The sequence below is a fragment of the Mastomys coucha genome, unplaced genomic scaffold, assembly GCF_008632895.1.
Source record: "Mastomys coucha isolate ucsf_1 unplaced genomic scaffold, UCSF_Mcou_1 pScaffold5, whole genome shotgun sequence".
Classification (NCBI taxonomy): Eukaryota; Metazoa; Chordata; class Mammalia; order Rodentia; family Muridae; genus Mastomys; species Mastomys coucha.
In genome coordinates, this window is record NW_022196911.1 from 25,593,033 (window position 1) to 25,619,386 (window position 26,354).

Consider the following 26,354-nt stretch of genomic DNA (forward strand, 5'->3'; position numbering starts at 1 on the left):
AAGGAAAGGAAAAGGGAAAAGGTAAATGAATTAATTAATAATTACATAAATAATGAAATAAAGAAATACTCCACATATATGCCCACGGGCCATTCTGATGGCAGCAATTCTTCAGCCAAGAATTCCACTTCCCAGTTGACTCTGGTTTGTGCCAAGCTGAAGAAAACTAATGAGCCCCAGCATCTGTTCCCACAAGGTATGATGACTTCAGAGGTCTCAAGGCGATCTTTGACTAAGTCCAGTGACAGGAGTTTGGCAAGAGAGGTTCAGAAACACATAGAGGTACAGTGGCCATGGGAAATACAAAGGCTGGAAATAGATGCTCACCGGCCCAGACCACCTGGAACCCTAAGAAGTAAGAAGAGGCTAGAAGCCTCTCCCTGCAGTCTGAGGAGAATGCAAAGTGCCACACTACCATGGATGCCAGGCCTTTCTTCTCCAGAGCTGTGAAAGTAAACTCCATTGTTCTGAGCACCCAGTTGTGGCCATCTGTCACGGCAGCCTCTGGGTCCTAGCATAGGCATGTCCTTATGGAGGGTGAAAGTGGCATAGTCGAGGGAGGATGCGGGCTATGGGCAAGCCTCAGTGAGCACCACACAGGCAGTGGAGAGTGGCTGCTTCCCCCACATGGGTGGGGGTACTAGTAAGCAAAAGGGGTCTCGAGCATCCCGAGAAACCCAGGGAAATGAACAGCAAGTACAGTGTCAGAACAGCTGAGGCCCTGCTGGTTTCTCCCAGTGTCCCTGGCTGGCTCCTGTGTCCTCCCTTCCCCTCCCTGACGTCTGTAAACCCAACCGCTCTCAGAGTCTAGCTTAGAGCCATGCACAGGGGAAGCACACAGTAAATACTAGCTAATGATGATGATGAAACAATTTGCAAAATAGGAGCTTGGGTCCCCGGAGGTGTGACATCTGCACGGAGCCTGAGCCCTCAGGGAAATGGGTTAATGAAAGATGTCTGAGGGGTGTCCAGCCACCTCTGTGTGTGTGTGTGTGTGTGTGTGTGTGTGTGTGAGAGAGAGAGAGAGAGAGAGAGAGAGAGAGAGAGAGAGAGAGAGAGAGAGAGAGAATATCAGAAGCTGAGGTCTATTTATGAACCACACTGGTGAAATCGCTTTCTGTTGGTCTCTTTAGGTGACAGACATGATTTGAGACTGTATGGTCTAGATCCAAGGCCATTCCAGAAGCTGGGGGTCATTGAGCCTTAAATCTCCACCATTTTCATTGATTGTTTAAGAATCTTACGGTGTAGTACTAGTTAGCCTGGGTTCACTACATAACACAAGCTAGCCTCAAACTTGAAGCAAGGGGGCTGACAAAATGGCTCAGCCGGTTGCCACCTTGACAACCAGAGTTCAATTCCTGGAATCTCCATAAAGCATAAAGAAGAAAAACAATGTTCCAGAGCTGTTCTCTGACCTCTGCATGCTCACACTGCTCACAGTGGTGCACACCTGTCTACACACACACACACACACACACACACACACACACACACACGTTTGCATGCACACAGTAACAACACATTTTCTAAGATTCATTTATTTTTATTTCATGTATATTATTATGCCTTTATGTATATATGTGTACATATGTGTATATATGCATAACCTTGTACACCACAACCAAGGGATGCAAGGCAAACTGAACGCTGTGGAAGTTGCGCCTTTGAGTCCGCTGGTCGGAGCGCTCAAGGCCGCCAGCAGAGGGCACGCACTCTTCTCAAAGCTTGTTGACCGAGAGAAATGAGCATGCGCTGGACTTCGCGTTTTCCGGCAGAGTGGCGGAACTGCCTGTCATTTGGTGACATTTTGCGACACCTCCGTGCGCCGATCAGCGGCAGTGAGGCTGTCATGGCGTCGCCCTTCAGTGGAGCACTGCAGCTGACCGACTTGGATGACTTCATCGGGCCGTCTCAGGTGGGCCGGCCAAGGGCGAGTCGCGCAGAAGGAGGGTCTGGGCCTGGCCGTGCGCCTCGGGAAACCTCTCTCACCCGTGGCTTTTCCTGAGCAAGAGACCCGCTCCAGGGCCCAGGGTCCCAGTCAGTCTTGTTCCCTTACTAACACAGACAACTGAGGCCAGGGAGGGCGGGCAACCCGGTTACTGGGCCCAGAGTGATCTCCGGGATCCTGGGAGTGTTTCGTGGTGACAGGCAGACCTAAAAAAAAAAAAAGAAAAAAAAGAAAAAAAAAAAAGTGGGGACTTGTTGTTATGTGGTCTTCAACTACTGTTCCTAGTAGTGTCACCCAGCTGGTGAGGCAGAGACATGCTTGGGGCAGGACACACCTGTGAGCCATCCCTTCCCACACCTCTCTCAGCCAGTTTGTTCATCTCTGTGGACAGGGACCATGTTGAAGGGACAGGTGAGATGTCCACTTGAGTCACAACCACAGCTAAGGTTCCTGACCTTGCCTTGAGGAAGATAGAGGGATGCCAGACAGCCACCCCTGAAAACAGGAGCCGGAGCCCTTGTCTGGGTATTCCTTTGTCTCCAGAGCTAGCGGTCCTATAGCCAGGTCCCATGACCCATAAAAGAGGGGCTGACCTGCCACACAGATAGGATGAACTGGGGCATCTTACCCGAGGCTGACCATCTTTTGGAAAGCCACCAAGTTTCTGCAAGCAGTGACAGGAGATGTCCAGGAGAAGGGGAGAGACATGAAGTTTCCTCTGTGGTAGTGGATCTCCTCTGTGGTAGTGGATCTCCTCTGTGGTAGTGGATCTCCTCTGTGGTAGTGGATCTCCTCTGTGGTAGTGGATCTCCTCTGTGGTAGCATCTAGTGGAGGTGACCTAGATGCTCCCAAGGAAAGCCTTCCAGTCTGGCCAGACCTCTTGACACACTGACTTTTGGTGGTGTGCGGCCCTTAGGAAGAACAAGCTGGCCAGGGTTTCTGCATTAACTTACATATAGAGCTCTCACAGTCTTCATGGTGATTTGGACCTGGTGAGTGAGTAGCCTTGATGACATTCTCCTCACCTTGTAGAGAGAAGGGTAGGCAACTAGAGCTCAGCGTGGCTTCAGTGGCAGGACGGTGGTAGAACTGGCCTCGGTGGTGAACTTCACTCTGTGGCCAGTAGCCAGCCATCCCTGAGGCCCACCATCCTCTGTCCTCCGTCCTCCACCCGAGTTTCTCCTAATAGAGCTTGGTTTGGGTCTTTTCCTGGTGTAGAATTGCATCAAGCCTGTGAAGGTGGATAAGAAGCCTGGAAGTGGCATAGCCAAGATCCACATTGAAGATGATGGCAGTTACTTCCAAGTGAACCCAGTAAGGACCCAGAGGTTTCGCCACATTCCTGCTGGGGGCTGGTGGTGGCAGGAGGAGGGAGGCTGGGGTGCGGATCTGAAACACGTATCTGTGTCTCCTAGTCACAGATGTGGCCACCCTGAAACTCCCTGCATCTCCTTAGCTCTCTCTCACTGGTCTCATTCACTGACCATGGGGAGCTGAGATGGCGAGCAGCCAGTACTGCCCTGTTCTGCACAGGGAGCAGGAGAAGCCTTTTACAGAGATGGTGGATCCTCCTTTGCTCCCTACGTTTAGTAGCAAAAGATTTTCTGGGTTTGATCCCCTCAAGCCCCTCCTTCCTCTAATCTGAAGGTTAGATCCTGGTGTCTGTTAAAATTAACTATGAGGGGCTGGCGAGATTGCTCAGTGGGTAAGAGCACTGACTGCTCTTCCTAAGGTCCTGAGTTCAAATCCCAGCAACCACATGGTAGCTCACAATCACCCATAATGAGATCTGGCACCCTCTTCTGGTGCTTCTGAAGAGAGCTACAGTGTATTATGCCAGAGCAAGCAGAGCCAAAGTGAACAGGGCCCGAGCAAGCAGGGCCATCCTGAGTTCAATTCCCAGCAGCCACATGATGGCTCATGGCCATCTGTACAGCTACAGTGTACTCATACACATAAAATAAATAAGTAAAATTAACTGTGACTGGCTGCCCTTTACACTCTAAAGAATCCCTTCAAAATTCCATGCACCACTGCCCTGAGAAGGGATGCCCAACCATGGGACTCTGAGTAGAGAGGAACCATGGGTAGGTTAAGGGAATGAGTGTGCAGATCCCCATGAGCAGTGACGAGCCCAGCTGTTTGTCTACAACAGTGACCTCGTGACACTCTGTGGCATCAGCTAGACCCCAGTGTACCAGGAAGCCCTGGTTCTCAACAAGGGGTCCCATGGATGGATGGTGCCCAGAGGAAGGTACCCACCACCACTGGGCTGTGCTTTAAGGACAGTGGCCTTGTCCGCAGAGTGGCTGCTGCAGCCTTGGCCTGTGGGCCTTTGGTTTTTTGGTGTGGTTAACCTCAGGTTGGGGCATTGGTGCCAAGCACAGGCTCAGAGAATAGCTGAAGGGACTTCAAACCCTCTAGCCTTACTTCTCTGGTCAGTTTGGATCCCTGCAACTCACCTGGCCCTGGTCAGACCATTTCTGCATCTGCAGCAGTGTTGATGGGCTCAGGCTGGCACCATGCTTGTGTGACAAGAACCACTGCAGGTGTCCTGGAGGCTCTGATTTGAACACTGGGGTCCTGGGTCTGTTCTACCAATCCTGATAGTTGTTACTGCCTGGACAGCCTTCTCTCCCATCCCCCATCCTCTCTTCCTTCATCCATTCTTGATTATCCATCTTTTATTCCCAGCCTGTCCCCACAGATCAGAGAGCAGCAGCCAGTCCTAGCAGGTCTGTTACTTCTGCAGTGGCTTATGGAAAGCCAGTCTTGCTCATGGGGTCCTGGCACTCCAGTTAACCTGTGCCAAAAGCTAGAGCTTGATGTCAGTGTGAACACCTAGGGTATCTAAAGCCATCTATGTATTTGTGGTGTGATACACACTTAATTTTTACAAACTGGTGTGAGGGCTGAAGGTAGAACTCTGTGGTGGAGTGGTTGCTTGGGGTTTGCAGGGCCCTGAATTCCACCTACTGTCTTGAAAAAGAAAAAGAAAGGTAAATAAAAAAGGAAAAGAGGGTGTGATAAGACCCCAGTCTGCCCTCATGCTGGTTCTTAGTGGTGTAAGTGGAAGTCAAAAGGCTACCTGGACTGAAGGCCTGCCCATCCCCCACAAGACTGTCTGCTTCAGATTTTGCTCACCTGCAGGATGGAAGAACCCAGAAACTGGAGAAGGCCAAGGTCTCCCTGAATGACTGCCTGGCATGCAGCGGCTGTGTCACTTCAGCAGAGACGGTGCTCATCACCCAGCAGAGTCACGAGGAACTGCGGAAGGTCCTAGATGCTAATAAGGTAAGCAGTGGGGATCAGACCCAGCCGCCTACAGCATATTTCATCAGGGGAAGTGCAGCTGGCTCGCCCACCTGACTTCCAGCTACTCCTGCACCTTTAGGTTTCGTGGCTCTCGTGTTAGTGGTCTCTGACACTAAGTGTTAAGTCTGGAGCTCCGGGTTGGGTTCTGAATGGCACTGTGGCCGACTGTGGTGGAGCTGATGGCCTCTGTGAATGTGTACAAGGCCTGCAGAGCCTGAGACTTTTCTCTTTCTTGCTTTACAGGTGGCAGCACCCAGTCAGCAGCGGCTGGTGGTCGTTTCTGTGTCACCGCAGTCCAGAGCATCACTGGCTGCCAGGTTTCAGCTGGACTGCACAGCCACTGCCAGGAAGTTAACTTCCTTCTTCAAAAAAATGGGTAGGCGCAGAACCTTGAGTGAACGAGGGTGGCTGGTTCCGGGACTCCTCCCACCCCCCGAGGCACATGTCACTCACCCTGAGCTGAACGGTAGGGCACTCTCCCTAGTGTGACTTCAGCTTGAAGTTCACTGTGGTGGTGAAGTCAGGACGTCACGAGAGAAGCCAGCTGAGCACTAACTTTGTACTGTAGTTGACTAGTCACCTGTCCCTTGGGTGGTCTCAGTGTTTTGGTTTTTAGCAACTAGGTCTAGCTCGATTGTTCTTGAACGGCCTCATGGACAAAGTGCTGGGAATGCTTGCACATGCTACCTTTCGGGGGTCGTTTGTTTGAGATAGGGTCTCACTGTGTAACCCTGGCTTGTATTGACTTCACTGTGTAGTCAGGGCTGGCCACCGACATGCAGTCCTCCTGCTTCAGCCTCCCTACAACTTGGATTATAGACAGTGTGCTCCTGTGCCCAGTTTAGGTTACTGTTGCTTCTCAACTTTTTTTTTTCATGTATCTATTCTTACATGTAATTATTTTGAGATTTTGAGTGTGTGTGTGTGTGTGTGTGTGTGTGTGTGTGTGTGTGTGTGTGTATCATGGGAGTATTCTCAGGACTTAGTTCTCTCCTTCCACCACGTGGGTTTCAGGCATCAACTCAAGTTATCTAGTATGACTGCAAGGACCCTTCCCTGCTGAGCCATCTTACAAGCTACCGTGGCTGTTTCTCAGGCATACTGTCACATATGTTGGGTTCTGTCCTGGGTGATCTTTGGCTGACTGTGCCAGGAATTGGGGTGGAGGAAGACACCTGCTAAGCCAGAGTAACTAGCAGCCTATCCTGGGGAGAGGAGGGACTGGGCTTTCATGGTGCCACCTCCACAGAATGCTCCTCCTGCCTGTTGGATGACCTGTACCTCACTGTCTACTATGACAGTAGTGTCTTGCAGGGAATATGAGTTGAAAGGCAGGCACCCCATGCTCCTGTGTGCCCCTTGCCATGGTGCTAGGAGTCATCGTCAGTCCTCAAGAGCCTTAAGGAAAACTAGCATGGGGGTAATGGTCCTGGTGAGTGTTCAGTCCAGCACCACCCCAGGACAGTTCCCAGCCATAGAGAGAACCGAAGGACCAGTAGCACAGTTCTCCACTGGGATTCTATAGGAGCTTTAGCTTATGGCCTATGCCAGGCTACAACATCTCACTGTGGTTGAAAAGCCCACTGAGTCATGTCTACAAAGTCCTTGCAGGATTATAGCAATGTGGCCATACAGGTGGCCCTAGCCCTTGGGGATATCGTCATCCGGAGGCAGTTGGGGAGGCAGAGTTCTCTCTATACACCACAGGTTGGTCTAGAAGAGGGCAAAACATCTAGGGACAAGCCCTACTTACTGGTATAAGAGATTTAAACCCATTCAGAATGATGCCAAGAAAAAGTACAGTTTTCGGAATTCTCTGGAAGGTGATGATAGGGCCACTGGGAGCTCTCAGGTCATCCACACAGCAAATGCTGTACCTGGCAAGATAGTGCTTCCTCAGAGCCCATGTGCTGTGGTGCCCCTGGGCCAGCGCCCTGCTCTCGGCCTGTGGCCCACAGTGCCGCCCCACTCAGGACAGCATGTTCAGGTGCAAGTCTCTGCTACCTTTGGCGCTAAGATACCTTCCATTGCTTTCCAGGGGTGCACTTTGTCTTTGATACTGCCTTCTCAAGAAACTTCAGCCTTTTGGAGAGCCAAAAAGAGTTTGTGCAGCGATTCCGAGAACAAGCCAACTCCAGAGAGGCCTTGCCTGTGCTGGCTTCCGCCTGCCCGGGTGTGTCCATGGCTGTATGGTTGTTTAATTGAAGTTAGGACGTCATGATGTGCTGACAGCTTGACATGGAAAGTGAGAATGACGGGGAGGGGTTGTCCTTAGAGAAGGGTAGGAATGTCGGCACCTAGGAGGTGACCAAGGCCTGAGACATTGCCTAGAATCACTGGCTCCTGTTGGTAGCGTCTGGATACCAGCCTTCTCATGACAGTGACAACAGGATGGATGGGTGTTTTAATGCCACAGTCATTTTTTTTTTTTTTATGAATTGCTCCACCCCCAGAATGTCATGTCACTGCCAAGAAGAGAACAGCTGTTTTCGAACCACCCCCAGGGCCTGCCCTATGCACACCCCAAACCTGTTCGTTCTTTTTGGCTCAGGCTGGATCTGCTATGCTGAGAAGACACATGGCAACTTCATCCTCCCCTACATCAGTACAGCTCGGTCCCCACAGCAGGTTATGGGCTCCCTGGTCAAAGACTTCTTTGCACAGCAACAGGTAACAAGACTGGACATCCCCAGGCAACATGTGAGGAGTGGCCAGCTGTGACTCAGCTGGCTGGCCACTGACCATCATACCTGTGACCGTCGTACCTTCTGGGGGTGTCTGGGTGACTGAAACCTAATGGTAGCTGCCAGTGGAATGATGTCAGCCTTGGTATCAGTCTTGTTCATCTAGCCTGTTACTGCCCAGGCTGTCTTTTGTCAAGCACCAGGGGGCCCGAGTCTTAAAGAAAAGTACTTGTCATACCCAGAGGTGGCTTAGACTCCATGTTTAAGGAGCAGGAGACCAAGGGCATGAAGCACACCCACAGGCTGTTGGGTGAACAAAGCAGACCTCACTTGAGGTCACTTCCAGTGACCCACTGGTTGTAGCCTAAAGTCACCCCACTGACAGGATAAGGAAGGGAGCTGGCTTCCATAGGACTGCATCCGCAAGCACTGGCATCAACCAGTGCGTTCCCTCAGTGTGTGCACAGCCACACTTCCCTCAAGTCTGTGTTGTCTCCACTGTGACCCTGACCTTCTTTCAAAGACAGTGAGAACCCATCTCCTGTGCTGCAGCTGCCTGTTAGTGACAGAGGTGGGAGAGGCGATAGGTGGCCCTGGTCATTTGATGGCCAGTGGGCATAAGGAACTGCTCAAGTCACCTCTGCCTCACATCTCACACTTCTGAGCTTGCTTAGGTGGGACTAAGGCTTTCTATTCTCTATCTGTAGCTTCTGACTCCTGACAAGATCTACCATGTAACAGTGATGCCCTGCTATGACAAAAAGCTAGAAGCATCCAGACCTGACTTCTTCAACCAGGAATACCAGACCCGTGACGTGGACTGTGTCCTTACAACAGGTGCAGTTACTATGCATAACTCTCTACCCTCTATTATCTACGAGGCTCCCTTGGAGGCAAGCAATGGAGCCAGGGAGACAGCAGGGGCTTCTGTGTATGCCTCCCAGGATCCTGTGACCAATGGAGCCCCAGTATTGTATCCTTGCTGGTTCAAAAATGAGTCTTGAGGGCAGGCAAGATCTCATCTAGTCCCTGTGGATCACATCTTCAACCTACTTCTAAGTGGAGTAGCCTGCTTCCCAGTTACTAGCCAGGAAAATAAACCGGGAGTCGAGCCTACCTCAGGACTGTCAGAGTTGCCCTCCCATGGGTCTACAGGGGCTGGCTGGACTCACCATCCCACTACAAATAAACGTGCCTCTGGGGGACGTGGACAACGCAGCCTTTTCAGATCAATGAGAGCACATGTCGTGTTTCCTCTGCAGGAGAAGTCTTCAGGCTGCTGGAGGAAGAAGGAGTCTCCCTCTGTGAGCTGGAGCCTGTGCCCTTGGATGGCTTGTGAGTTGGTGGTGGGGACTAAAAAACTTAGTTGGGATCAGATGCTGCCTGTGGGGTGGGGCAGTGTCTTGTCCCCTCCTTTCTACCCAGGCTGCCTTCTGGCCGACTCCAGACTTCCCCAGAGCCTGGCTGGAGCCCAAGAGTGGCTGAGTTTACAGTGTCAACGCAGAGCCTACTCTAGAAGCCACCTGAGCTTCCCAGGGTCACCATAAGAACAGTTCTTAATATCTGGCTACAAGAGACCTCAGCTGTGTTGGGCCTCCTGCACTGACCTGCCTCTCTCCCAGAACCAGTAGTGTGTCTGCTGAGGAGCCCACCAGTCATCGGGGCGGAGGCTCGGGAGGCTACCTGGAGCATGTGTTCCGACACGCAGCCCAAGAGCTCTTTGGAATCCATGTGGCTGAAGTTACCTACCAACCCCTGAGGTCAGCAGGGCAGGCACTGAAGTGAATTTGGGGGAAGACCCCGAGGGCCCTTGGCACAAGTGCATCTCCTCTTATGACCATGAAGTGTGAACACAGAGTGTGAGCACTCAGCAGAGACCCTGAGCCAGGCTGGTACACGCAGGGACTAGAGGGTGCCTGGCATGGGTAGAGCCCCTGGGCCTGGGATTTCACACCTTGCTGGACTTCATGGTTGCCCTTTGGAAAAATAACCCTATGTTAAGATCAACGTAGGGATGAGTTTACCTGGCGGGGCCATGGATACAAGCTATACCTGTTTCTCCAACACCCCTCCTTTGGTGCAAGCAGGAAAAGACAAGAGCCAGCTGGTACTGCCCTGAACCCCAGAAGGCTTCTGCCCCTAGGCAGGGACAGGTTCTCATGGCAATGTGCATTTTCTTTCTGTTTTTTTTGAGACAGGGTTTTTCTATGTAGCCCTAGCTGTCCTGGAACTCACTCTGTAGTCCAGGCTGGCCTTGAACTCAGATATCCACCTGCCTCTACCTCCCAAGTGCTAGAATTAAAGGCGTATGCCACCACTACCCGGCTGGCAATATGCATTTTCACTCCTGCACTTTTAGGAACAAGGACTTCCAGGAAGTGACACTGGAGAGGGAAGGCCAGGTTCTGTTGCGCTTTGCTGTGGCCTATGGCTTCCGCAACATCCAGAACCTCGTGCAGAAGTTAAAACGAGGCCGCTGTCCCTACCATTACGTGGAAGTAATGGCCTGCCCTTCAGGTAGTTCCTCCTAGCATAGTACAGCAGGCTCTGCTTGCTGGGATAGTCTACCAGTGGAAGGTGGAAGGGGTTGAATAGGAGGAAGGCATGTCCCCCTTTCCACACCCAGGGGGTCAGAGGGTTAACCCTGACTTCCTGCCACCATGCCCATGCCCCACCACAGGCTGCTTGAATGGAGGGGGCCAGCTCAAAGCTCCGGATACAGAAGGCAAGGAACTCCTCCAGCAAGTGGAAAGACTGTACAGCATGGTGAGGACTGAGGCGCCCGAAGATGCACCTGGGGTCCAGGAGCTGTACCAGCATTGGCTGCAAGGCGAGGACTCAGAGCAGGCCAGGCACCTGCTGCACACGCAATACCATGCTGTAGAGAAGACCAACGCAGGCCTCAGCATCAGGTGGTAGGAGGCCCGGAGTCAATGACAGCCCCAGGGGCCAGCACCAAGACTCCCAGGAAGACTGTGTGGGTATCCGCAACAAAGCCCACACAGGACACACCAGAGACCCTCAATTCAAGAAGAGTTCCAAAGATGTGCTGGATTCTGTGCTATAGTGGGGCACTAGCTGCACATGGGTCCTTGGAGCTATATGACCTGTGTCTCTGGCTGGTAATGTTGCCTGAAGCCCGCATACCTCCAAGGTCCATACTGAAATACGCAGGGTGAAGTACAGCCAGGATCAGAAGTAGCCAAGTAGGTTCAATGAGCTTCCAGAGTCTCTTCCAGTGGCCCAGGCCCATGGACATCTCTGCCCTGCCCTCTGGCTATAGTTGTTTGAGTATAAGGGGTTTCATTTCTGTGGCTAACCCACAGAGCTATATAACACATAGGGCAGGTATCAGGCCTGAACCCAGTGGGGCACCCAGTGTTCTAAAAACTGGCTGTTTGCTAGGGCCTTGGGCTATGGGCAATCTGTCAGCACCAAGCCTTTATGCCTGTGAGAACTCCATAGCTGGGTCTCACCACTAATAAACAGGCCTGCACCTCTGGAAGGATCTGCTGTGTGTGGTACTGCACTGGGCCTTTCAGAGTTTTATTCAGTCCCCAGGATATGTCTCTGGACCCACAAGAGCTCCTACAGATCCCACTTGTACAGCTCCATGAGCAGTAGAGACAAGGAAGGCACCACTTGCTGGTTCTTCAGAGCAGGGTGGCAGGGGCTCCGAAGGTTCTGGGGGCTGGGATTCCAGTCATCCTGAGGTCCAGGGGAGCCAGTTCACTTTTCCTGGCGTGTGCCCAGGAGCCCCCACTGTAAGGCCAGGAGTGCCCGAACCTGGGGCTGTGGTGGCTCCAGAGCCAGCTGGAAGCGCGCTCGCTCCCTGCAGAGTACCTCCAGGACCTGGGCTGGTGCCACCTGGCCTGTGAACACACGAACTGGATCCTCTCTGCAGGGAAGAATGAATATGCTGGGGAATTGTGGGGCTGGCCAGCCACCCATGGGGGTGTGGCCCAGCAGGGTAGTGGATGGAAGGAGGGCCCTTAACAAGTGCCCTTCTCTGGTGCCAGGGACATTCAGCTCAATAAATAGTCCCTAGATACCCTTCTAACTACTCAATTGACTGCCAAGGAGGCCCTGAGGAGGCCAGGCTAGTCCTGACACTGCTCCACTGGGAGGCTTAACTGGCAGTGTACACAGCCTCTTAAGGGCTAGGGCTCAGGCCCCACCACAGGAAGGCCTAGGACCCAGCCATACTTACGTTACCCTTAGGAAAGGGTTGTACATGAGCTCCTCGCCCAGTGTCGATGGTACAGTAGGTATATCATCATCATCCCTCTTCTGCAAAGAACAGACCCCTGATTACAACTGGGCCTCTGACAGCCAACGGCCACAGGGAGGTTAAGGCACAGCAGGGAAAAACCCAGGCCCAGCCAGCTGAAGCCTCATTCTGACTCATTCCCTTTCTAACTGACTCCAGACTTCAGGAAGGCTACTCCTGCCCCCACCCCCTTTTATGAAGCTGGAAATGGATGCACCTGGGCCCAGGTCAGCTTAGCTTGCACATGGTTGTTGCTGGGCTCCACTTTCTGTGCAAACTCGAGATTGCTCAGCGTATGCTCATGACCACAGAACACCTTCTGCAAGAAGGGGGAGCTCAGTGAACATTGTCCCAGGCCAAAGAAGGACCAGGCATTCCTATCCCTAACCCACCCAGGTCCACACCACCTTTACCAAAGCAGGACAGGTACAAAAACACAGGTTAAATACCAGGAGGAAGTCCAGTGCCAAGCATGTGGACTCCACAGGAGGCCAAGGCTCACCGTCTGGAGTGGAAGGGTACCCAGAATCTTGGCCAAGCTCTGGTACATCTGCTGGGCAGTGTCCTCCAGGTGCCAGCCACAGCCTGCCACTGACAGAGCATCCCCTAGGGAGCAAAGAGGGTCAGCAGGGGGTAGGGAGGGCACAATGGAATTGGGTAGGTGGACGAGTCCAGGCTGCAAGGTACCAGAGAAGAGGGCTGGTGGGTCCGGGCATTCATCCTCCCACAGGAAGTAGCTCATGTGGCCAGAGGTGTGGCCCGGCGTCAAGAGGCATCGCACGTGGATGGCCCCAAACTGCGATGGTGAGGCATTGGACCTGTGAGGGCCAGTGGGCAGGCCCGGACCAGGACCCTCCCCACCCCTTCTGGGTACATGCTCACCTGAAGCTCTTCTCCGTGTTCCAGCCTTCGGGTTAGTGCACAGATGCGCTCATCTGCTCCCATGATAGCCAATCCTGGCCGTAGGTGTGCAAGCTCCGCATTTCCACGTGTGTGGTCCCTACAGAAGTATGGGAGACTGGTCAAGTCTGCGTACTAGTGGAAGAGTCTGCTAATTTAGGCCTCAATACACACGCTCTTTACTTACCAGTGATGATGGGTGGACAGCACCGTGGTCAGAGATACTCCCTCGCGGCCAGCAATCTCCAGCAGCTGGAAAGGATGAAGTTATAGTGCCGCAGACGTCTCAGTGGGCCACCCACCCCATACTGACGCACTAGGTGGAGATGCTTAATTCTATAGGCAGGCCCGGGACCCAGGGCAGCAAAGATTAACGGCGATAATGGGCAGACAACTACAATTACTGGGGAACTACGAACATCAAAGGTAGCCATACTTCAGGGGAACCCAAAGATAATACATCAAATGACTTAAAAAATTAGGGGGTCGGGTCTGCTCCGGGAGTCCCCTGATGGCATCCTTTGTCCTTACCCTCTTGGCCACAGCCACGTCTACAGCTACGGCCTCCCGCGTGTGTTCCTCAATGATCAGATACATGTAGTTGTCTTCAAGTACCGGGATGACTTTGACCTTCATGGTCGCAGACCTCAGACAGTCCGCACTTTCTCAATTTGGTGAATCCCTTCTCCAGAGTTGCACGAGGCGGGTCTGCGACACACACACACTGGGGGCACAAAGGAAGAGTTGCTCCGCTATCCAGGAGCTTCCCAGAGGAACTGCTTCAGTTCCAAGCTCCAAGATTCAGGGGCTGCCTGCCCTGCTCACCTCAGACCCCGCCCATTGTCCCAGCTTCAACTTCCCCGAAAAGCTACACAGCTATGTTGCTTCCTTCTAGCTCTGCTCCTGGTACCAGTAGGCCCCGCCTTCCTCAGCAGACCCCGCCTCTCTCCACTGCACTAGGATCCCAGACCTGGGTGGACCTCGTTCCCTGCTGTTCCCCTCACTCACACATGAGCCGCCGATCTAGTCCTGGAGAGAGTGTGGCCGCTGCCCACCGCGACATCACCACTCCCGGGTCACGATCCTGAGCGAGTGCTTCGGAGACCTGACGGACGAGGGCCAGAGCTGCGCATGCGCAGAGGGAACCACACGCAGCAGTTGATCCCAGTGGCGCAGTGCGCATGATCCAATTTAACCTCTGGCAAGGGCACCTCCTAAAGTTAGCCTTTCTGGTTCCCAGGCTGAGTTAGCTCCCAAGGTCCACTACCCCTGATTATGCCCACTTCTCACAGACAGGTGATGGTGTGTGTCTAGCTCGTTCGCCTGTTAGTGTGAGTTCAATTGACACAGGAAGATATACAAGAGTCTAATAGAGTCTCAACCTGTAGGTCGCAACACCTTAAAAAGTGGAAGGGATTGGAGCTGGAGAGATGGCTCAGCTGTTGAGAGTACTGACTGCTCTTCCAGAGGTCCTGAGTGCAAATCCCAGCAACCACATGGTGGCTCACAACCATCTGTAATGAGATCTGATGCCCTCTTCTGGTGTGTCTGAAGACAGCTACAGTGTACTGTATTATTTATATATAATACTGTATATATATACTGTATTTATAAATAAATCTTTAAAAAAAAGAAAGGGGTCACCTAAGACCATTGGAAAACACAGATCCGATTCATAACAGTATCAAAATTACAATTTGAAATAGCAATGAGATAATCTTATGGTTGGGGGGTTCACTACATGAGGAACTGTATTGAAGGGTCTCAGCGTTAGGAAGGTTGAGAAGCACTGTAATAGTTACAAATCCCTAAGGGATGACACGGCATCCCATATAAAGACAAACAGTGTCTGCAACTGCAGGTACAGGTTTGGCTGTTGTCATTCACTCCCTGATCCAGCTGGCCTGCAAGAAAAACAGTGCTTGTCTGGTTTTGCCATGAGGAACTGAGGCCCAGGAAGGAAAGGATGCCACTTTGAATACCACTCTTCCTAACCACTGAACTGCCTTGCCCTTCCTTGTAGGCAGGAGAGGTAATCTCTAAGATCAACAGAGCCTTGGCAACGCTGACAACACTTCTAGCACCAGCCAGGAAGCAGGCACCATCAGACGGATCCGGGGCCAGAACATCTTTCCTCTATGGAGTATGTGGCAGCCCCAGACCCAAGGCCAGGGGCCCCACTTCGACTTGCAGAGAACGTGAGTCCTCCCAAGACACTGATGTTTTCTTGGAGTCCTTCCTTTTCCTAAATGACCAGAAGGGATGAAGTCCCTAGATCCTATGTCTGCTCCCGCCCAGGGAAGGGGCTGGTCTGCTTCAGGAAGGCTGAAATGCCTCCAGGAGAATGGGCTCCACAGCCCAGGCCCAAGACCCACCTATGTGTGGGGTGCTGGTGCCTTCTCAGGTTGTTCCAGGAGCTGAGGACTGGCTGCCAAGAGTTTCTGGGCACCCAGCCTGGGCCACTGGCCTGGAGACAGAGCATCAAACACACCTGGACCTGAGTGAGGAACAGCGGTTGCAGGTGGGTGTAATGTAGCTGTGGGAGTTGTGGCAGGAGCAGAGAGCCTATGAAGCCACTCACAGCATCTCTCACCCTGGTTACCCACAGATTTCTAAGGAGCTAGTTGATCTGCAGATTGCAACCCATCACCTGCGTGAACAGCATGAAGCTGAAGTCTTTGAGCTGAGGAGGGAAGTGAGTAGCCAAGCAAACTATGTGTGTCAGCCCGAGTTCACTCAGGGACAGAGTACACACCCGGGACAAGCACCATTAAGGGGTTCGGGTGCCTGGGAGTGAACATACACTTTTGTGTTTGTGGACCCCCACCTGGCTCCTGTCTATGTGCTCCTGCATGAACCCAGGTGAATATCTACTTGCTTCAGGTGGTCTGACAGCTAGCGGGACCCCAGGTCACCCTCGATCTCCACAGGTTCTTCGACTGGAAAGTCGGGTGCTAGAGCTAGAACTGCAGGGAAATGGTGCCTGCCAGGGACATAGAGTCCAACCAGCGTCCAGTCTGGGGCAACACCAGGTGCCACCACTAGAGGTCAGTGGAGAAACCCAGGCCTGAATGTTAACCTGCCAAAGACTCTAGGTTACCGTGAGCATTGCACAGGGACAGTGAAACAGGTGTCTGCTGCTCCCTCCCTTCCCTCTCTTCCCTTCTGTCTATGAAGGTGCAGCCCACGAAAGGCAGCCTCTCCGAGCCCGAGCAGCATGAACCACGTGAGTGCATAGCCACCAAGCACAGGGATCTGCCCACGTGCAGTGAGTTTGGTGTCTGTCTTTTTCACCCTACAGCCATCCGGAGGCCAGCAGAAGCTGCAGGAGGAACTGAAATGGCTTCTGGAGCATCACACAGTCAGGCAGCAGGCACTGGAGACACAAGTGTAAGTTCCACCTCACCTAGAACAAGCAGAGTCATTTGGTCAGAGAGATCCTACTTTAGGGAATGAGGGAGTGCCTCACCTGGGCCTAGCTGAGCCTGTATTGTGTTCACAGGGGAGCCCTAAGCCGGCAGTTGCAGGGAGCCCAAGAGGAAGCCAGGACAGCCAGTCAGCAACTGGTTGCCCAAGCCATGGTGAGGCTTTATCCACCCTGTGAGCCTCAGCATCTGGCAGATGGGAGTCCTACACACAGAGCCATCGCCTCTTGGGTACCCCCAGGTACTGTCCTCTTGTAAGGGCCAGCTCCAGCAGGCTGAAGCTGAAAATGCTCAGCTGCAGCTTCAGCTGAAGAAGCTGAACGAGGAGTATGCTATCCGGCTGCAGCGCTATGCCAAAGAGACAGTGGTGAGCATTTTAGTTCTGTAGTGGTCAGAAGTAGACTCTGAGACCCGAGGAGTGCGAGTCTAGCCTGGCTGTGCTGGGCAGACAGTTACAAGGAATCTGTGCCCCCAGGTCCCTGCACAGCCAGTTAGGATAGGAGGTAAGGCTAAGCCCAACCATGTTACCCAGCTCAAGCCCAGCTCCTCCTGCCTGGCTGCCTAACCTGATCCAAACCAGTCCCAACTCTAGCTCTGTCCTACCCAACCCCCTCCAGGAGAATGCCAGTAGCACAAGTCAGGCAGCCCTTCAAGCTTTCCTGGAGGCCACACTGCAGGACATTCGGGCAGCACACCGAAGCCGAGAGCAACAGCTGGCTCAAGCTGCCCGGGCCTACCGCAAGCGCCTGGCAGATCTGAACCAGAGGCAGGAGTTGCTGCTAACCACCTGCAGGTGGGCTCCAACCTGGCCCAGGCACCTGGGGTGGGATGTCGACATGGGACCTGGACTGTGGTTTAGTGTGCTGCAGGAGCAGCACCAGGCACACCAGATCCCAATGGGCCACATGGTATCCCCAGGACTACCTTTGCAACAGCCATCAACCTGGAGCCATTACCCATGCACTGGGCCACTGAACTCGGCCACCCAAGGAAAAATGAGGTAAAACTGCCTTGAAGCCCAGAACCCCAGGAAGGACTCACTCAGAGCCCTTGAGCAGTTGGCCTTCTTCAGTCAACCAAGGGAACCCACCATGTCCTTTTACAGCATGGCCTACATAGGACACCGCTACCGAACCCAGAGAAGGGATCTGAAGCGTCCAAGGGGGACAAGCCACAGCCACTGTGAGTGCTCTCTGTTGGTACTAGGGAGGTCTACAAGTCAGGCAGAAAGAACCAGAAGCTACACAGCCTCCGTTCATTCTAGCAACCAGGGTCCTCTTATCCCTGCTCTGGGCTATCTCAGTTTGTATGGGGAACACTGGTAATCATTGAAAAATGGATGGCTGCTTTGTTAAGTATCTGATAGGTAAAACTTGGGTTTGGTGGCAGCAGACAGTCTGGTGGCCTCAGCAGCTGTAGCTTTGGGCCTCTATACCTGCTGTATACTGGACAGGCCCTTGAGAGAGTACCTCCCAAGGATTGGGGAAGAAAACACTGTATAGACCAGGGGTCACTGAGCTAGTCAGAGGATTATCCATGTACAGATGCTCCGGAGCTCCAGGCAGTGCTATGCTGTCCTAAAATCACACAGCAGGTATTACGCCTGGCTTGGAGACTGCCCCTCCTCCCCTCCTCTTACAGAGCCCTAGACACTACATCGTGGGCCCAAATTCAGCAGAAGCTGCAGGACTTCTCCCAGGACACTCAGGTAGTAGACAAGGAGCGTTGGGGATCCCCTCCCTACATTGTGCCATGGTTCACGACTCATGCCTCCACCAGGCAGAACTAGAACGGGAACGGGCACAGCTGATGGTCCGGGCAACCATGGCAGAGCAGCAGCTCTCTGAGCTACAGGAGTATGTGGACCAGCACTTGGGCAGGTAGGCTGGATGTGGTCCTAACCTAGGAGGAAAGAAACAAACCCATGGCCAGACAAGTGATTTGTTTCATCATCCCAATCAGGTATAAGCAGGAAATCCTGAAACTGAGGAAGTTGGTGAATACAGGAGATCATCAAGGAATGGCCATGCCTTCCACTAGGCGCCCAAGGACTCAGAGTAACTAGCTAGTCTCCCAGAAAAGGCTCAAATCAAATTTCTTCACATCCAGCATGGAACCCTCCGGACACCCCACCACAGAAATCGATTCCTGGAACAAACAAAATTCAGGATGGAAACCACAGAGTCTTTATTTTATCCAGTCAGCCAGCTTGTCAAACAGGGGCCCCAGGGACCAAGGTAGAACCAGACTCTGGGGTGGCCTTGATGGGTACCCCATAAGACACAGCTGGCCCGGTACCATGGACATCATAGGCCCAAACTCTGTCGGTGCCCTCGCCCACCACAGCTACAGGCTGCCAGGTGGGAAGGGGGAATCGTCCAGATACCACCCGGGCCCCTGCAGGGAGCTCCGCTTGCATTTTGTCCTCTAGCAGTTGGAGCTGTGGGAAGGAGCAGGAGGGAGGAGGGCACAGGAGCAGGTGAGAAAAAGCTGCCCCATCCAGCTGGCCCCAAAACATATTCCAGGCCCAAGAGCATCCAAGAGCCAAGACTGTGACCCCAATCTCCGGGCAGGACAGGGGACCCAAGACCTACCACGCTGGGAGCCAGGAACACAGACACATTGTGACAGTCCCTGAGGCTCACCTGTAGGAAACAAGGATAAAGGCTGGAGGGCATGCAGTCCCCAACCAGATATCGCAGGATAACCACTCAGAACAGGAAACTTGGGAGATAAAGCTATCAGGAGCTGGAGGTATGACTCAGTCGGCAGAGTGCTTGCCTAACATACACAAATCCCTGAGTCTGATGGTGCATGTCTGTAATCCTAGGTTAGTTTGAGATATGCCCGGGCTAAAGACCACATCTCAAAGAAAGAAATGAAAGGAAGGGAGGGAGGGAGGGAAAAGAAAATCAAGTTTGGTAAGAGAGAGAGGGGGAGAGGAGAGATCAAGTTTGGAGGGTACCTTCCAGAGATCTTTTCTATGGTAGCAGACACTCCCGGAACAACCGGCCCTCCAGGCATGCAGCCGTGCAAGTCCCACAAGCCACGGGTTCAGCTCATAACCCACAGCTGGACGGAGGCCACACTGGTGGGCCGCCAGCACCTATGGGAGCCAAGAGTGTGGGATCTGGATGAAGGGAATGGGGCAACCACGGGAGGGACAACGAATATACAGACACGGGCCTTACGATCCTGCCATCACCAGAGCCTAGATCCACCATTTTTCCAGGGCGGTCTCGAAACAGTGACAGCACGTTCTCAACCTGCCGGGCACTCGCGCCAACGTAGGGCACCTGAATAAGGAATTTGGTGGGCTGAGGCTAGAATCGCACAGGCAGAAGCACCAGGTTGGGGGCAGATGCGTGCCTACTAGATTTCCTTCCTTAAACTGATACCGGCCACATCCAGTGCAGCCCCGCCCACTTTCCAGTCTTAGGCCGGTACCCCCTCAGTAATTCAATTCCAGCTTCATTCATTAAGCCTTGGTCGTGACGATAGACCCAGGCTCTGTAACTTATTGGTCCCAACTCTCCGTACATCGGGTCCCCGGGTTAGGTCCCCCGCCATAGTTGATCCCGCCCATCTTTACATTACCTACACTGCCTTGATCCCACCCATTGATTCTTGCCTTGCACCAGTATTGGTCCCTCTCCTTCCAAGGCTCAACGCCGCACCTGCAGCCTCAGAGGCACCCGGCGGAAGCCCGGCTGCAGCAGCAGCGCCCACATAGTATAAACGGCCAATCCTGAACCTGCCGCCGCTTGCAATATGTCCAGGAAGCCCAGCCGCTTCTCGCGCAGCTCAGTCAACGCTTCGGCTGGGTCATCGTGATCCATGATTGAGAGACACTCAGTGCAAGGTCGTACTTCCCAAGGCTCCCGGCCGGTAGCTGGAAGCGGTTGCTGTCCCCGCTGCCGGCAGTCTGAGCCGTAGTGTCTGCTCGCAGAGATCAGACGCCGGAAGTGGAAGAGGCCTCCGCGGCCAGTCCGACACTCATTCTTATCCTCCCAGCCATCGGGGGGGGGGGGGGCTCCTTGGGTTCCGGCTGATGGTTTGGGGTCGCGACGACCCAGGCGATGGCCGAGAATGACAGGGTTTGCCTCGAGTGGGTCTACTGTCCGAGACATACAGAGGCCAGCTTCAGGGTCCACTCTACAGACAACCATACGGAATCTCAGGTCTAGATACCCCTGAGGCTGTACTGGTCCTGGCCCGCAGCCTCAGGTTATCGCCAGGGCCTACAACTGAAAATCACTCTCATGCAAATTCTGTTGACCAAGACTTCCTTTCCTGAAAACCTACCAAAAACCCTGAAGCGAACCATAGAGGACGTCCTTCCAGCCCCCCCACCCTACAGCGACAATAATTAGGCGGGAAACAGAGTGTCTTCTGGGGTCGAAGGAGAGGGGCGGGCAGATAGACAGATGTTGGCTCTCTAGTGAGTATGGAGGAGGGAGGGGGCCGGATGTGAGCGGCTGGGTGCTGGCAGCGGGCCCAGCCTAGGGTGGAAGGCAGCCCAGGAGCCAGGAAGACCTCCTTCCTTCAAAAATAAAGAGTTGAGTGACTCCTAGGAAGGCCCTGCCTGGAAACAGATAGAGCCTTGGTCAAGCTGCTGGACCCTCCTTCAAGGCTAAATGTCTGGGAATGGCAAATCTTGTCTATGCTCACTCACGGCCTGATCCTCCTTGCCTATCCCTAGCAGAGACAGTGACGGCTTCCAAACTGAACACGCCCAAGACTACTACCCTATCACCCAGGTGCACAGTGTTATCCTCCAAATCCATCGGCAGGACAGGTGTCTCAAAGGCAGCAGGTGTCCATGTATTCTGCAGGGAAAGGCTCTGCTCCATCCAAGCTCAGAATTCGGCCACCGGGAGAATTATACGAGAGCCCTCCCACACACTGACTTCTAGACAGGGTTGCTTGGACGCAGATTCTTGTCTGCTGCTCCTGGTGGTATTCTCAGACCAGAAAGCCCCAGCAACTTTACCTGACACTGGCACCCACACTTTGCTCCTCAGCTGCCAGGGCTTTACTTGGAGGTGTCTCTGGTTCCCACAGGGCTTCCCAGGCTAGCTCCTGTGATTTGGGTACCCCTGCTCACACACACACACACACACCATTCCCCTTGCTGTCTCTGCCTCTACTGTTTGGGGCCTTCACTACCTGTTCCCTAGAGCAGACTTGAGGCCACTGGACCAGCCTTCCCCTTCCAGATGGTCTAAACCCTTAGCACTCCGTGGAGCTTGGGGAGAAGAGAGGCAGATATGGAGGGAGAAAATGCCGTTGCCCACTCTTCAGGAATGACCTCTTACCCTCATTACCCCTCCCTCTCCAGAAGCAGTCTATGTCAAAGGAGCATGCTCTCTGTCCACACTCAGATTACACACAGGTGTGATTAAGTTATCTGACTATAAATATTCCAAAGTAGCCATTCCAGGACCTATGTAGGGCGTGGCACTGCCAGGTACCTTCATTGGTGTAGTCTGAGGCAAGGAGCCGCGTGTCTGGGCTCTGCGCAGCTTCATCTGAATGAATAGTCTGCTGGGACTGATGATGGATGAAAAGCTTTCAAGGGAGGTCACACATTTCTAGAACTCCACTCTCACTCCGCTCAGCACCGGAGCTGAAGCTGTTTCCCAGGAGTCATGAGGTAGAGGCAGCAAGGATCTGATTGATGTCCTAAGAAACCCAGCGCACACCTCACTCAAGGGCTTTCAAGACACAGGCTTTGTCTGTCCAGGGTCTCACTAGCCTTTTGCAAAACAGAGAGGCCCAGGAGGAAGGCAAGGATGGCAACAATGGGGCCAGTGGCGGGAAACAGTCCTTAGAGACCCCATTGTCCATTTCTCCCGCCGGAAACGAACAAGCAGGATCCTGCAGGGGAGACCCCACACCCTGCAGGCGCTTTGCCATGTCTGGATGCTCAGCACGTCTCAGGGGCCTCTGGACAGAGGGGCCCATTCTTCCCCAAGGGCGGGACCGGGCCAAGGATGACTGTATGGCTCACAACGACCATGGAAGGGAATGGCGCACTGCCAGACTACAGCACCCCTCCCTAAAAGGCCTCCTTCAGTGCTGGAAGTGATGTCTGTCTGCTTGCCCCCACACCCCAGGCCACCTTAAAAAACAAAAAAAAAAAAACCAAGAAACAGTTAGCCCAAGTCTTCCGAACTACTGCACAGTTGCTCTGAACCCCAGCAGCACCATGGAGTTAGAGGAAAACAGGCGCTCACTCGTCAGCAGGCTAAGAAGGGTTAAAAGGGCAGCAGACTGGAGAGTAGGCTAAGTGAGGCAGGAGCAGAGCTGGGTGTGCCCGCCTGCCACAGAAGACCATGTCTACAGTGGCTGGTACGATCCAGGTTATTTTGTATTCTACCACCTCACTGTGGGGACCAGGATGCCATCTGAGCCACACCCTTCCCACCCACCCCCTCGTATCACCCTTTCCCAACACCCCATCTTCAGAAGAAGGTCCATCCAGGGCTTGCTCCCAGGTCTCTCAGTCCAGTGCCACCTCACATGGGTTGAGACGGGCTGTGAGAGCAGCTGAATAGACACGGCTGAACTCTTGGAAGCGGGGAGCGCAGCCTAGCCAAGCTTCACCAAATCGGCTCCAGCCCATGAAGAGGAAGGAGCCTGGGCCAGGACGAACACCACAGCGCAACAAGGTACGAATGAAGGCCTGGCCCTGGCCCTCTGAGCTCCCTTCCTGAAACAGTGGCAGTGTCTGGCGGATGACACGAGTGGCCACCACAGTGATGACTGACTCTTGCAGCTCCATGTCGTGGGCAACCCCGTGGATGGTCCCATGGATCACTATGAAGAGACATGGTGGCCAGTGGTGGGCATGAGGGAATATGGGGCAGACCCTAAGCTGTTCCGCAACATTAACACTCACCAAAGTCACTGGTGCACGCAGCCAGGAGGAGCTCAGCATCACTGCAGGGCCTGCAGGCACCTAACATGCAAGGCAGGTCACCGGTCAGGCCTGGGATCTCTCAGCACAAGCCCACAGCTCCTCCCAGGAGGAAAGGGTACAGGAGCTAGTGACTAAGCCCTTCTCCCAGCATCATACAGCTTGAAGACAGCCTGCAGGGCCATGCCTCCTGATGGGCACCTCAGGGCCTCATACACATGCTTGGACACACATCTCATAAACTCAGACCAACACTGGGAAACATTCTGTGACCTCCCAGAGCTGCCTCCCAGGTCCAGCTAGGGATCTTCTAGTGGACTCACTCCAGTTCTGGGGTCTCTAGCTAGGGCAGAACAGTCAGAGAGCCATTCCCTGCAGGGTCAGGCGACAAGTTCCAGAAGTGCAAAGCCCTGGGCCTGGTGCCCTGTGGGGAGGCAGGGCAGGCAGTCTCCATGGTGACAAGAGGCACACTGGACTTTTGTTGGTTGGGCTGGGGGGAGGGGAAGGAGGTCACCACCAGGCCAAGGAGCCCTGGACAGCCTTGGCCATAGGCGTTGATTCTGCCCCAGCTTAACCCCTCCCCCAACCCTTCAGAAACTAGAGACCCAAGTCTGACCTCTCGGGCATTTGCCCCCTCCTGCTCTTTTCCTAAAGTGAACTTTTAAGAAGAGGAGGAGAGAGAAGAGAGAGCACTCCAAACTCACCTCCCTATGACCTGGAAGCCACTATGCTCTCCACCAGAATGGCCCCCATCAAGTTATAGAAGGACTCTCCGTGCAGTGGGGTGGCAAGGCCCATTCCCATCAGGCCAGTGTAGAGGGCCAATTTCTGACACCCAGCTCCTCTCCAACCAGTCTAATCACTCACCATCCACACCAAGACCTTGGGCCTGGGGAGGCATTTCTGCACGTTGGTCCTCGTGCAGTTCAAAACGGAAGGCAGCAACTCTGCGGCTGATGTCGCGATGTGGTGTGGCCTGCAGGAAAAGGGCTCGGCGCTCGCGGGGACCCCAGCGCATACAGCGGCCCGCAGCCAGGTCCAGGTCCAGGCCCTCGGCCAGTAGCAACTCTAGATTGCCGGCCATCCGTTCAGCGAAGACCTGAGCACCAGCGAAGGGCCGTGCTGGGCGCACACAGACGATGCTGGGCCGCGTGCCTGGATCGGGGCCGCCTAGGCTCAGGCGCAGCGCCCCTGCTGGGTACAGCCACTCGATAGCGCCCTCAGTACAGTCCAGGGTCAGCTGCCCCACGCTGCCGGGCTCCTGGGTCAAACCGCTGGGGACAGGACGGTGGTAGTCAGGTGGGTGGCCCTCGTTTCCCTAGCCTGCTCATCCCGAGGCCACCAACATCTACGTCCACTCTGTGGAACAGGACATTGAGGTCTGCGTTTCCTCAGTTCCAAGTGGGAGGGAGCCCTCCAACCCAAGATTTAAATAAAAACAAACAAACAAAACAATAAAACAAAAAACAAAACCAAACCAAACCCTCCCCTAGTACGTCCTGGTACCTGCCCCTCCAGCTGCAGCGGTCCTCCGAGTAGCCAGCGCGAGTGGACGCGGCCAGGAGGCCGCAGCACAACGCGCAGAGAAGCGTGGCTGCCAGCATAGTTAGGGGACGCGCCGGGGCCTCGTGCTGCTGCCCCGGGAGGGTCGGGGCCGCAGCGCGAGCAGCCCGCAGCGCGGCTGCCCGGCCCGGCGCGTCCCCACAACCGGCGACCCCTCAGCTCAGCCCACTCTGAGCACCCGGGCTAGGGGGCGGGGCTTTTGCTCTCGGACCAATCGCCACAAGCCGCAGAACTTTCCTCCAATTGCAGCACCCTCATGGGGGTGGGGCGGGCTCAAGGCGGGATCTCCGTCCAGGGCCGGGTTGGTGTAGAAAACGCTCCGGTTCCCCCATTTGGAGGTCCCCAGTACCCTAGAACGTTGGGTGGGTTGGTGGGGTTCATTGTCGACCGGAATCTGGAGGGCTATCCACCTCTCTTGACCTTCAGTGGACCTCAGTGGACTGTCCCTTTCTAAAAGAGGAGTGGAGTCTGCAGCCAACATCTGAACACTGGTACCCCGCTGCTGGTACTTTAAGGAAAAGAGATTAAAACCCCTGTGTTCCTGCATCTCATAAGGGAAGGTACAGAGGGCCTGGCACATGGAGCTGAGCCAAACCTTGGGTTTGGGGAAAAGAAAGAATACTGGCTAGGTCTGGAAGGAGCAGCATGGGCAGTGTGGGCCTCCTTCTGCCACCATACTTTCTCAGACCTACCTTACACATTCCTTCAATGGTAAATGGATACTATGGAAAAAATGAGGCATTCTGGAGGACTTGCCTAGGAAACCACCTGACTGAGAGAAGCCAGAGCGCAGGCCATCCCTACAGTCAAGCTCAACAGAAAGGGAATCTGAAGGATATCCCAGGCACCCTGAGGTGTGGCTAGGTTATAGAGCACCTACCTCACAGGCATATCCCCGTGGCTTTGATCTTCCAAATAATGTTAAACTGAGAGTGTAGTGGGTCTTGCCTATAATCCCAGCAGGCAGGAAGTAAAGGAAGGAGCCCAGATGTTCAAGGTCATCCTTGACTCCATAGTGAGTTCAAGGCCACTGGGGACTATGTGAGAAACTCTTAAAATAAAATAACACACTAGAGCCACTGTAAAAGCCCCAAAAAGGAAGCGCTTCTTTGGAGCAGCTTGTCCTTTGGATCTGACCAAAGGGAGGGTGGGCAAGGTTGAAGACAGAAGAAGAGACTTGGCAAGTTCCTGAGGATCTCTCTTCCAGCCCCAGGGCTCTATCTCTGGATCCTCCAAAGTTCTGTGTGAAACCCTTCCAGTTGGTCTGGACCTGGACTCAGGGACGCATGAGACCCAGTGGTCTCAGTGGAGGGGAGCAGTTGG

General features: G+C 53.8%; 5 protein-coding genes across 14 annotated transcripts; 2 read left to right on the plus strand and 3 right to left on the minus strand.

Moving 5' to 3' along the window:
* The first annotated feature begins 1,833 nt into the window (after positions 1-1,833).
* On the plus strand, positions 1,834-11,453 carry Ciao3 (cytosolic iron-sulfur assembly component 3). Its single transcript, XM_031351406.1, has 11 exons — positions 1,834-1,918; positions 3,171-3,266; positions 5,103-5,246; positions 5,511-5,643; positions 7,306-7,440; positions 7,819-7,937; positions 8,659-8,788; positions 9,214-9,286; positions 9,574-9,711; positions 10,311-10,468; positions 10,632-11,453. The coding sequence occupies exons 1-11, from the start codon at positions 1,853-1,855 to the stop codon at positions 10,868-10,870; spliced, it is 1,431 nt and encodes a 476-aa protein (XP_031207266.1). The 5' UTR covers positions 1,834-1,852; the 3' UTR covers positions 10,871-11,453.
* An 8-nt stretch (positions 11,454-11,461) lies between these two features.
* Haghl (hydroxyacylglutathione hydrolase like) lies at positions 11,462-14,635 on the minus strand. 4 transcript variants are annotated; one of them, XM_031351417.1, is made up of 9 exons: positions 14,130-14,629; positions 13,653-13,845; positions 13,309-13,373; positions 13,104-13,221; positions 12,909-13,017; positions 12,724-12,827; positions 12,439-12,540; positions 12,162-12,241; positions 11,462-11,849 (listed from the first exon to the last, which is right to left on the minus strand). In XM_031351417.1, the coding sequence occupies exons 2-9, from the start codon at positions 13,755-13,757 to the stop codon at positions 11,681-11,683; spliced, it is 852 nt and encodes a 283-aa protein (XP_031207277.1). In that variant the 5' UTR covers positions 13,758-13,845; positions 14,130-14,629; the 3' UTR covers positions 11,462-11,680. The 4 variants fall into 4 exon arrangements, with proteins under 4 accessions (XP_031207277.1, XP_031207279.1, XP_031207276.1 ...); XM_031351419.1 differs by having other exon boundaries at positions 11,485-11,849; positions 12,439-12,537; positions 14,130-14,632; XM_031351416.1 differs by having other exon boundaries at positions 11,485-11,849; positions 12,439-12,537; positions 12,724-13,017; positions 14,130-14,635.
* On the plus strand, positions 14,615-18,725 carry Ccdc78 (coiled-coil domain containing 78). Of its 4 annotated transcripts, none has more exons than XM_031351408.1 (14): positions 14,615-14,663; positions 15,145-15,319; positions 15,526-15,642; positions 15,730-15,816; positions 16,052-16,168; positions 16,423-16,511; positions 16,624-16,702; positions 16,788-16,913; positions 17,164-17,339; positions 17,465-17,546; positions 17,652-17,728; positions 18,188-18,254; positions 18,326-18,426; positions 18,509-18,725. In XM_031351408.1, the coding sequence occupies exons 2-14, from the start codon at positions 15,260-15,262 to the stop codon at positions 18,609-18,611; spliced, it is 1,281 nt and encodes a 426-aa protein (XP_031207268.1). In that variant the 5' UTR covers positions 14,615-14,663; positions 15,145-15,259; the 3' UTR covers positions 18,612-18,725. The 4 variants fall into 4 exon arrangements, with proteins under 4 accessions (XP_031207268.1, XP_031207267.1, XP_031207270.1 ...); XM_031351407.1 differs by having other exon boundaries at positions 14,637-14,686; XM_031351410.1 differs by lacking the exon at positions 16,788-16,913 and having other exon boundaries at positions 14,637-14,686.
* Antkmt (adenine nucleotide translocase lysine methyltransferase) lies at positions 18,710-22,789 on the minus strand. 4 transcript variants are annotated; one of them, XM_031351412.1, is made up of 6 exons: positions 22,021-22,789; positions 20,224-20,701; positions 19,738-19,842; positions 19,512-19,652; positions 19,141-19,191; positions 18,710-18,986 (listed from the first exon to the last, which is right to left on the minus strand). In XM_031351412.1, the coding sequence occupies exons 2-6, from the start codon at positions 20,674-20,676 to the stop codon at positions 18,759-18,761; spliced, it is 978 nt and encodes a 325-aa protein (XP_031207272.1). In that variant the 5' UTR covers positions 20,677-20,701; positions 22,021-22,789; the 3' UTR covers positions 18,710-18,758. The 4 variants fall into 4 exon arrangements, with proteins under 4 accessions (XP_031207272.1, XP_031207271.1, XP_031207274.1 ...); XM_031351411.1 differs by having other exon boundaries at positions 20,224-22,789; XM_031351414.1 differs by lacking the exon at positions 22,021-22,789 and having other exon boundaries at positions 20,178-20,338.
* Positions 22,790-22,898: 109 nt separating this feature from the next.
* Metrn (meteorin, glial cell differentiation regulator) lies at positions 22,899-25,149 on the minus strand. The gene is made up of 4 exons (XM_031351420.1): positions 24,975-25,149; positions 24,336-24,742; positions 23,451-23,510; positions 22,899-23,368 (listed from the first exon to the last, which is right to left on the minus strand). Exons 1-4 carry the CDS (start codon positions 25,070-25,072, stop codon positions 23,052-23,054), a joined length of 882 nt encoding a protein of 293 aa, XP_031207280.1. The 5' UTR covers positions 25,073-25,149; the 3' UTR covers positions 22,899-23,051.
* Between the last annotated feature and the right edge of the window lie 1,205 nt (positions 25,150-26,354).

Coding starts and splice junctions, on each gene's coding strand:
- Antkmt (XM_031351411.1), bottom strand. CDS start 20,715: ATGGTTGTCTGTAGAGTGGACCCTGAAGCTGGCCTCTGTATGTCTCGG. Junction 19,843..20,223: donor GGGTGCCTCTGAGGCTGCAG/GTGCGGCGTTGA, acceptor TTCCTTATTCAG/GTGCCCTACGTTGGCGCGAG. Junction 18,987..19,140: donor TGTTCCTGGCTCCCAGCGTG/GTAGGTCTTGGG, acceptor TCCTTCCCACAG/CTCCAACTGCTAGAGGACAA.
- Ciao3 (XM_031351406.1), top strand. CDS start 1,853: ATGGCGTCGCCCTTCAGTGGAGCACTGCAGCTGACCGACTTGGATGAC. Junction 5,247..5,510: donor AGGTCCTAGATGCTAATAAG/GTAAGCAGTGGG, acceptor CTTGCTTTACAG/GTGGCAGCACCCAGTCAGCA. Junction 7,441..7,818: donor GCTGGCTTCCGCCTGCCCGG/GTGTGTCCATGG, acceptor TTTTTGGCTCAG/GCTGGATCTGCTATGCTGAG.
- Ccdc78 (XM_031351408.1), top strand. CDS start 15,260: ATGGAGTATGTGGCAGCCCCAGACCCAAGGCCAGGGGCCCCACTTCGA. Junction 15,643..15,729: donor GTGAGGAACAGCGGTTGCAG/GTGGGTGTAATG, acceptor GGTTACCCACAG/ATTTCTAAGGAGCTAGTTGA. Junction 18,255..18,325: donor ACTTCTCCCAGGACACTCAG/GTAGTAGACAAG, acceptor TGCCTCCACCAG/GCAGAACTAGAACGGGAACG.
- Haghl (XM_031351415.1), bottom strand. CDS start 13,757: ATGAAGGTCAAAGTCATCCCGGTACTTGAAGACAACTACATGTATCTG. Junction 13,222..13,308: donor CTGTCCACCCATCATCACTG/GTAAGTAAAGAG, acceptor ATACTTCTGTAG/GGACCACACACGTGGAAATG. Junction 13,018..13,103: donor AACACGGAGAAGAGCTTCAG/GTGAGCATGTAC, acceptor TCACCATCGCAG/TTTGGGGCCATCCACGTGCG.
- Metrn (XM_031351420.1), bottom strand. CDS start 25,072: ATGCTGGCAGCCACGCTTCTCTGCGCGTTGTGCTGCGGCCTCCTGGCC. Junction 23,511..24,335: donor CCAAGGTCTTGGTGTGGATG/GTGAGTGATTAG, acceptor CTTGCATGTTAG/GTGCCTGCAGGCCCTGCAGT. Junction 23,369..23,450: donor TGCGTGCACCAGTGACTTTG/GTGAGTGTTAAT, acceptor GTCTCTTCATAG/TGATCCATGGGACCATCCAC.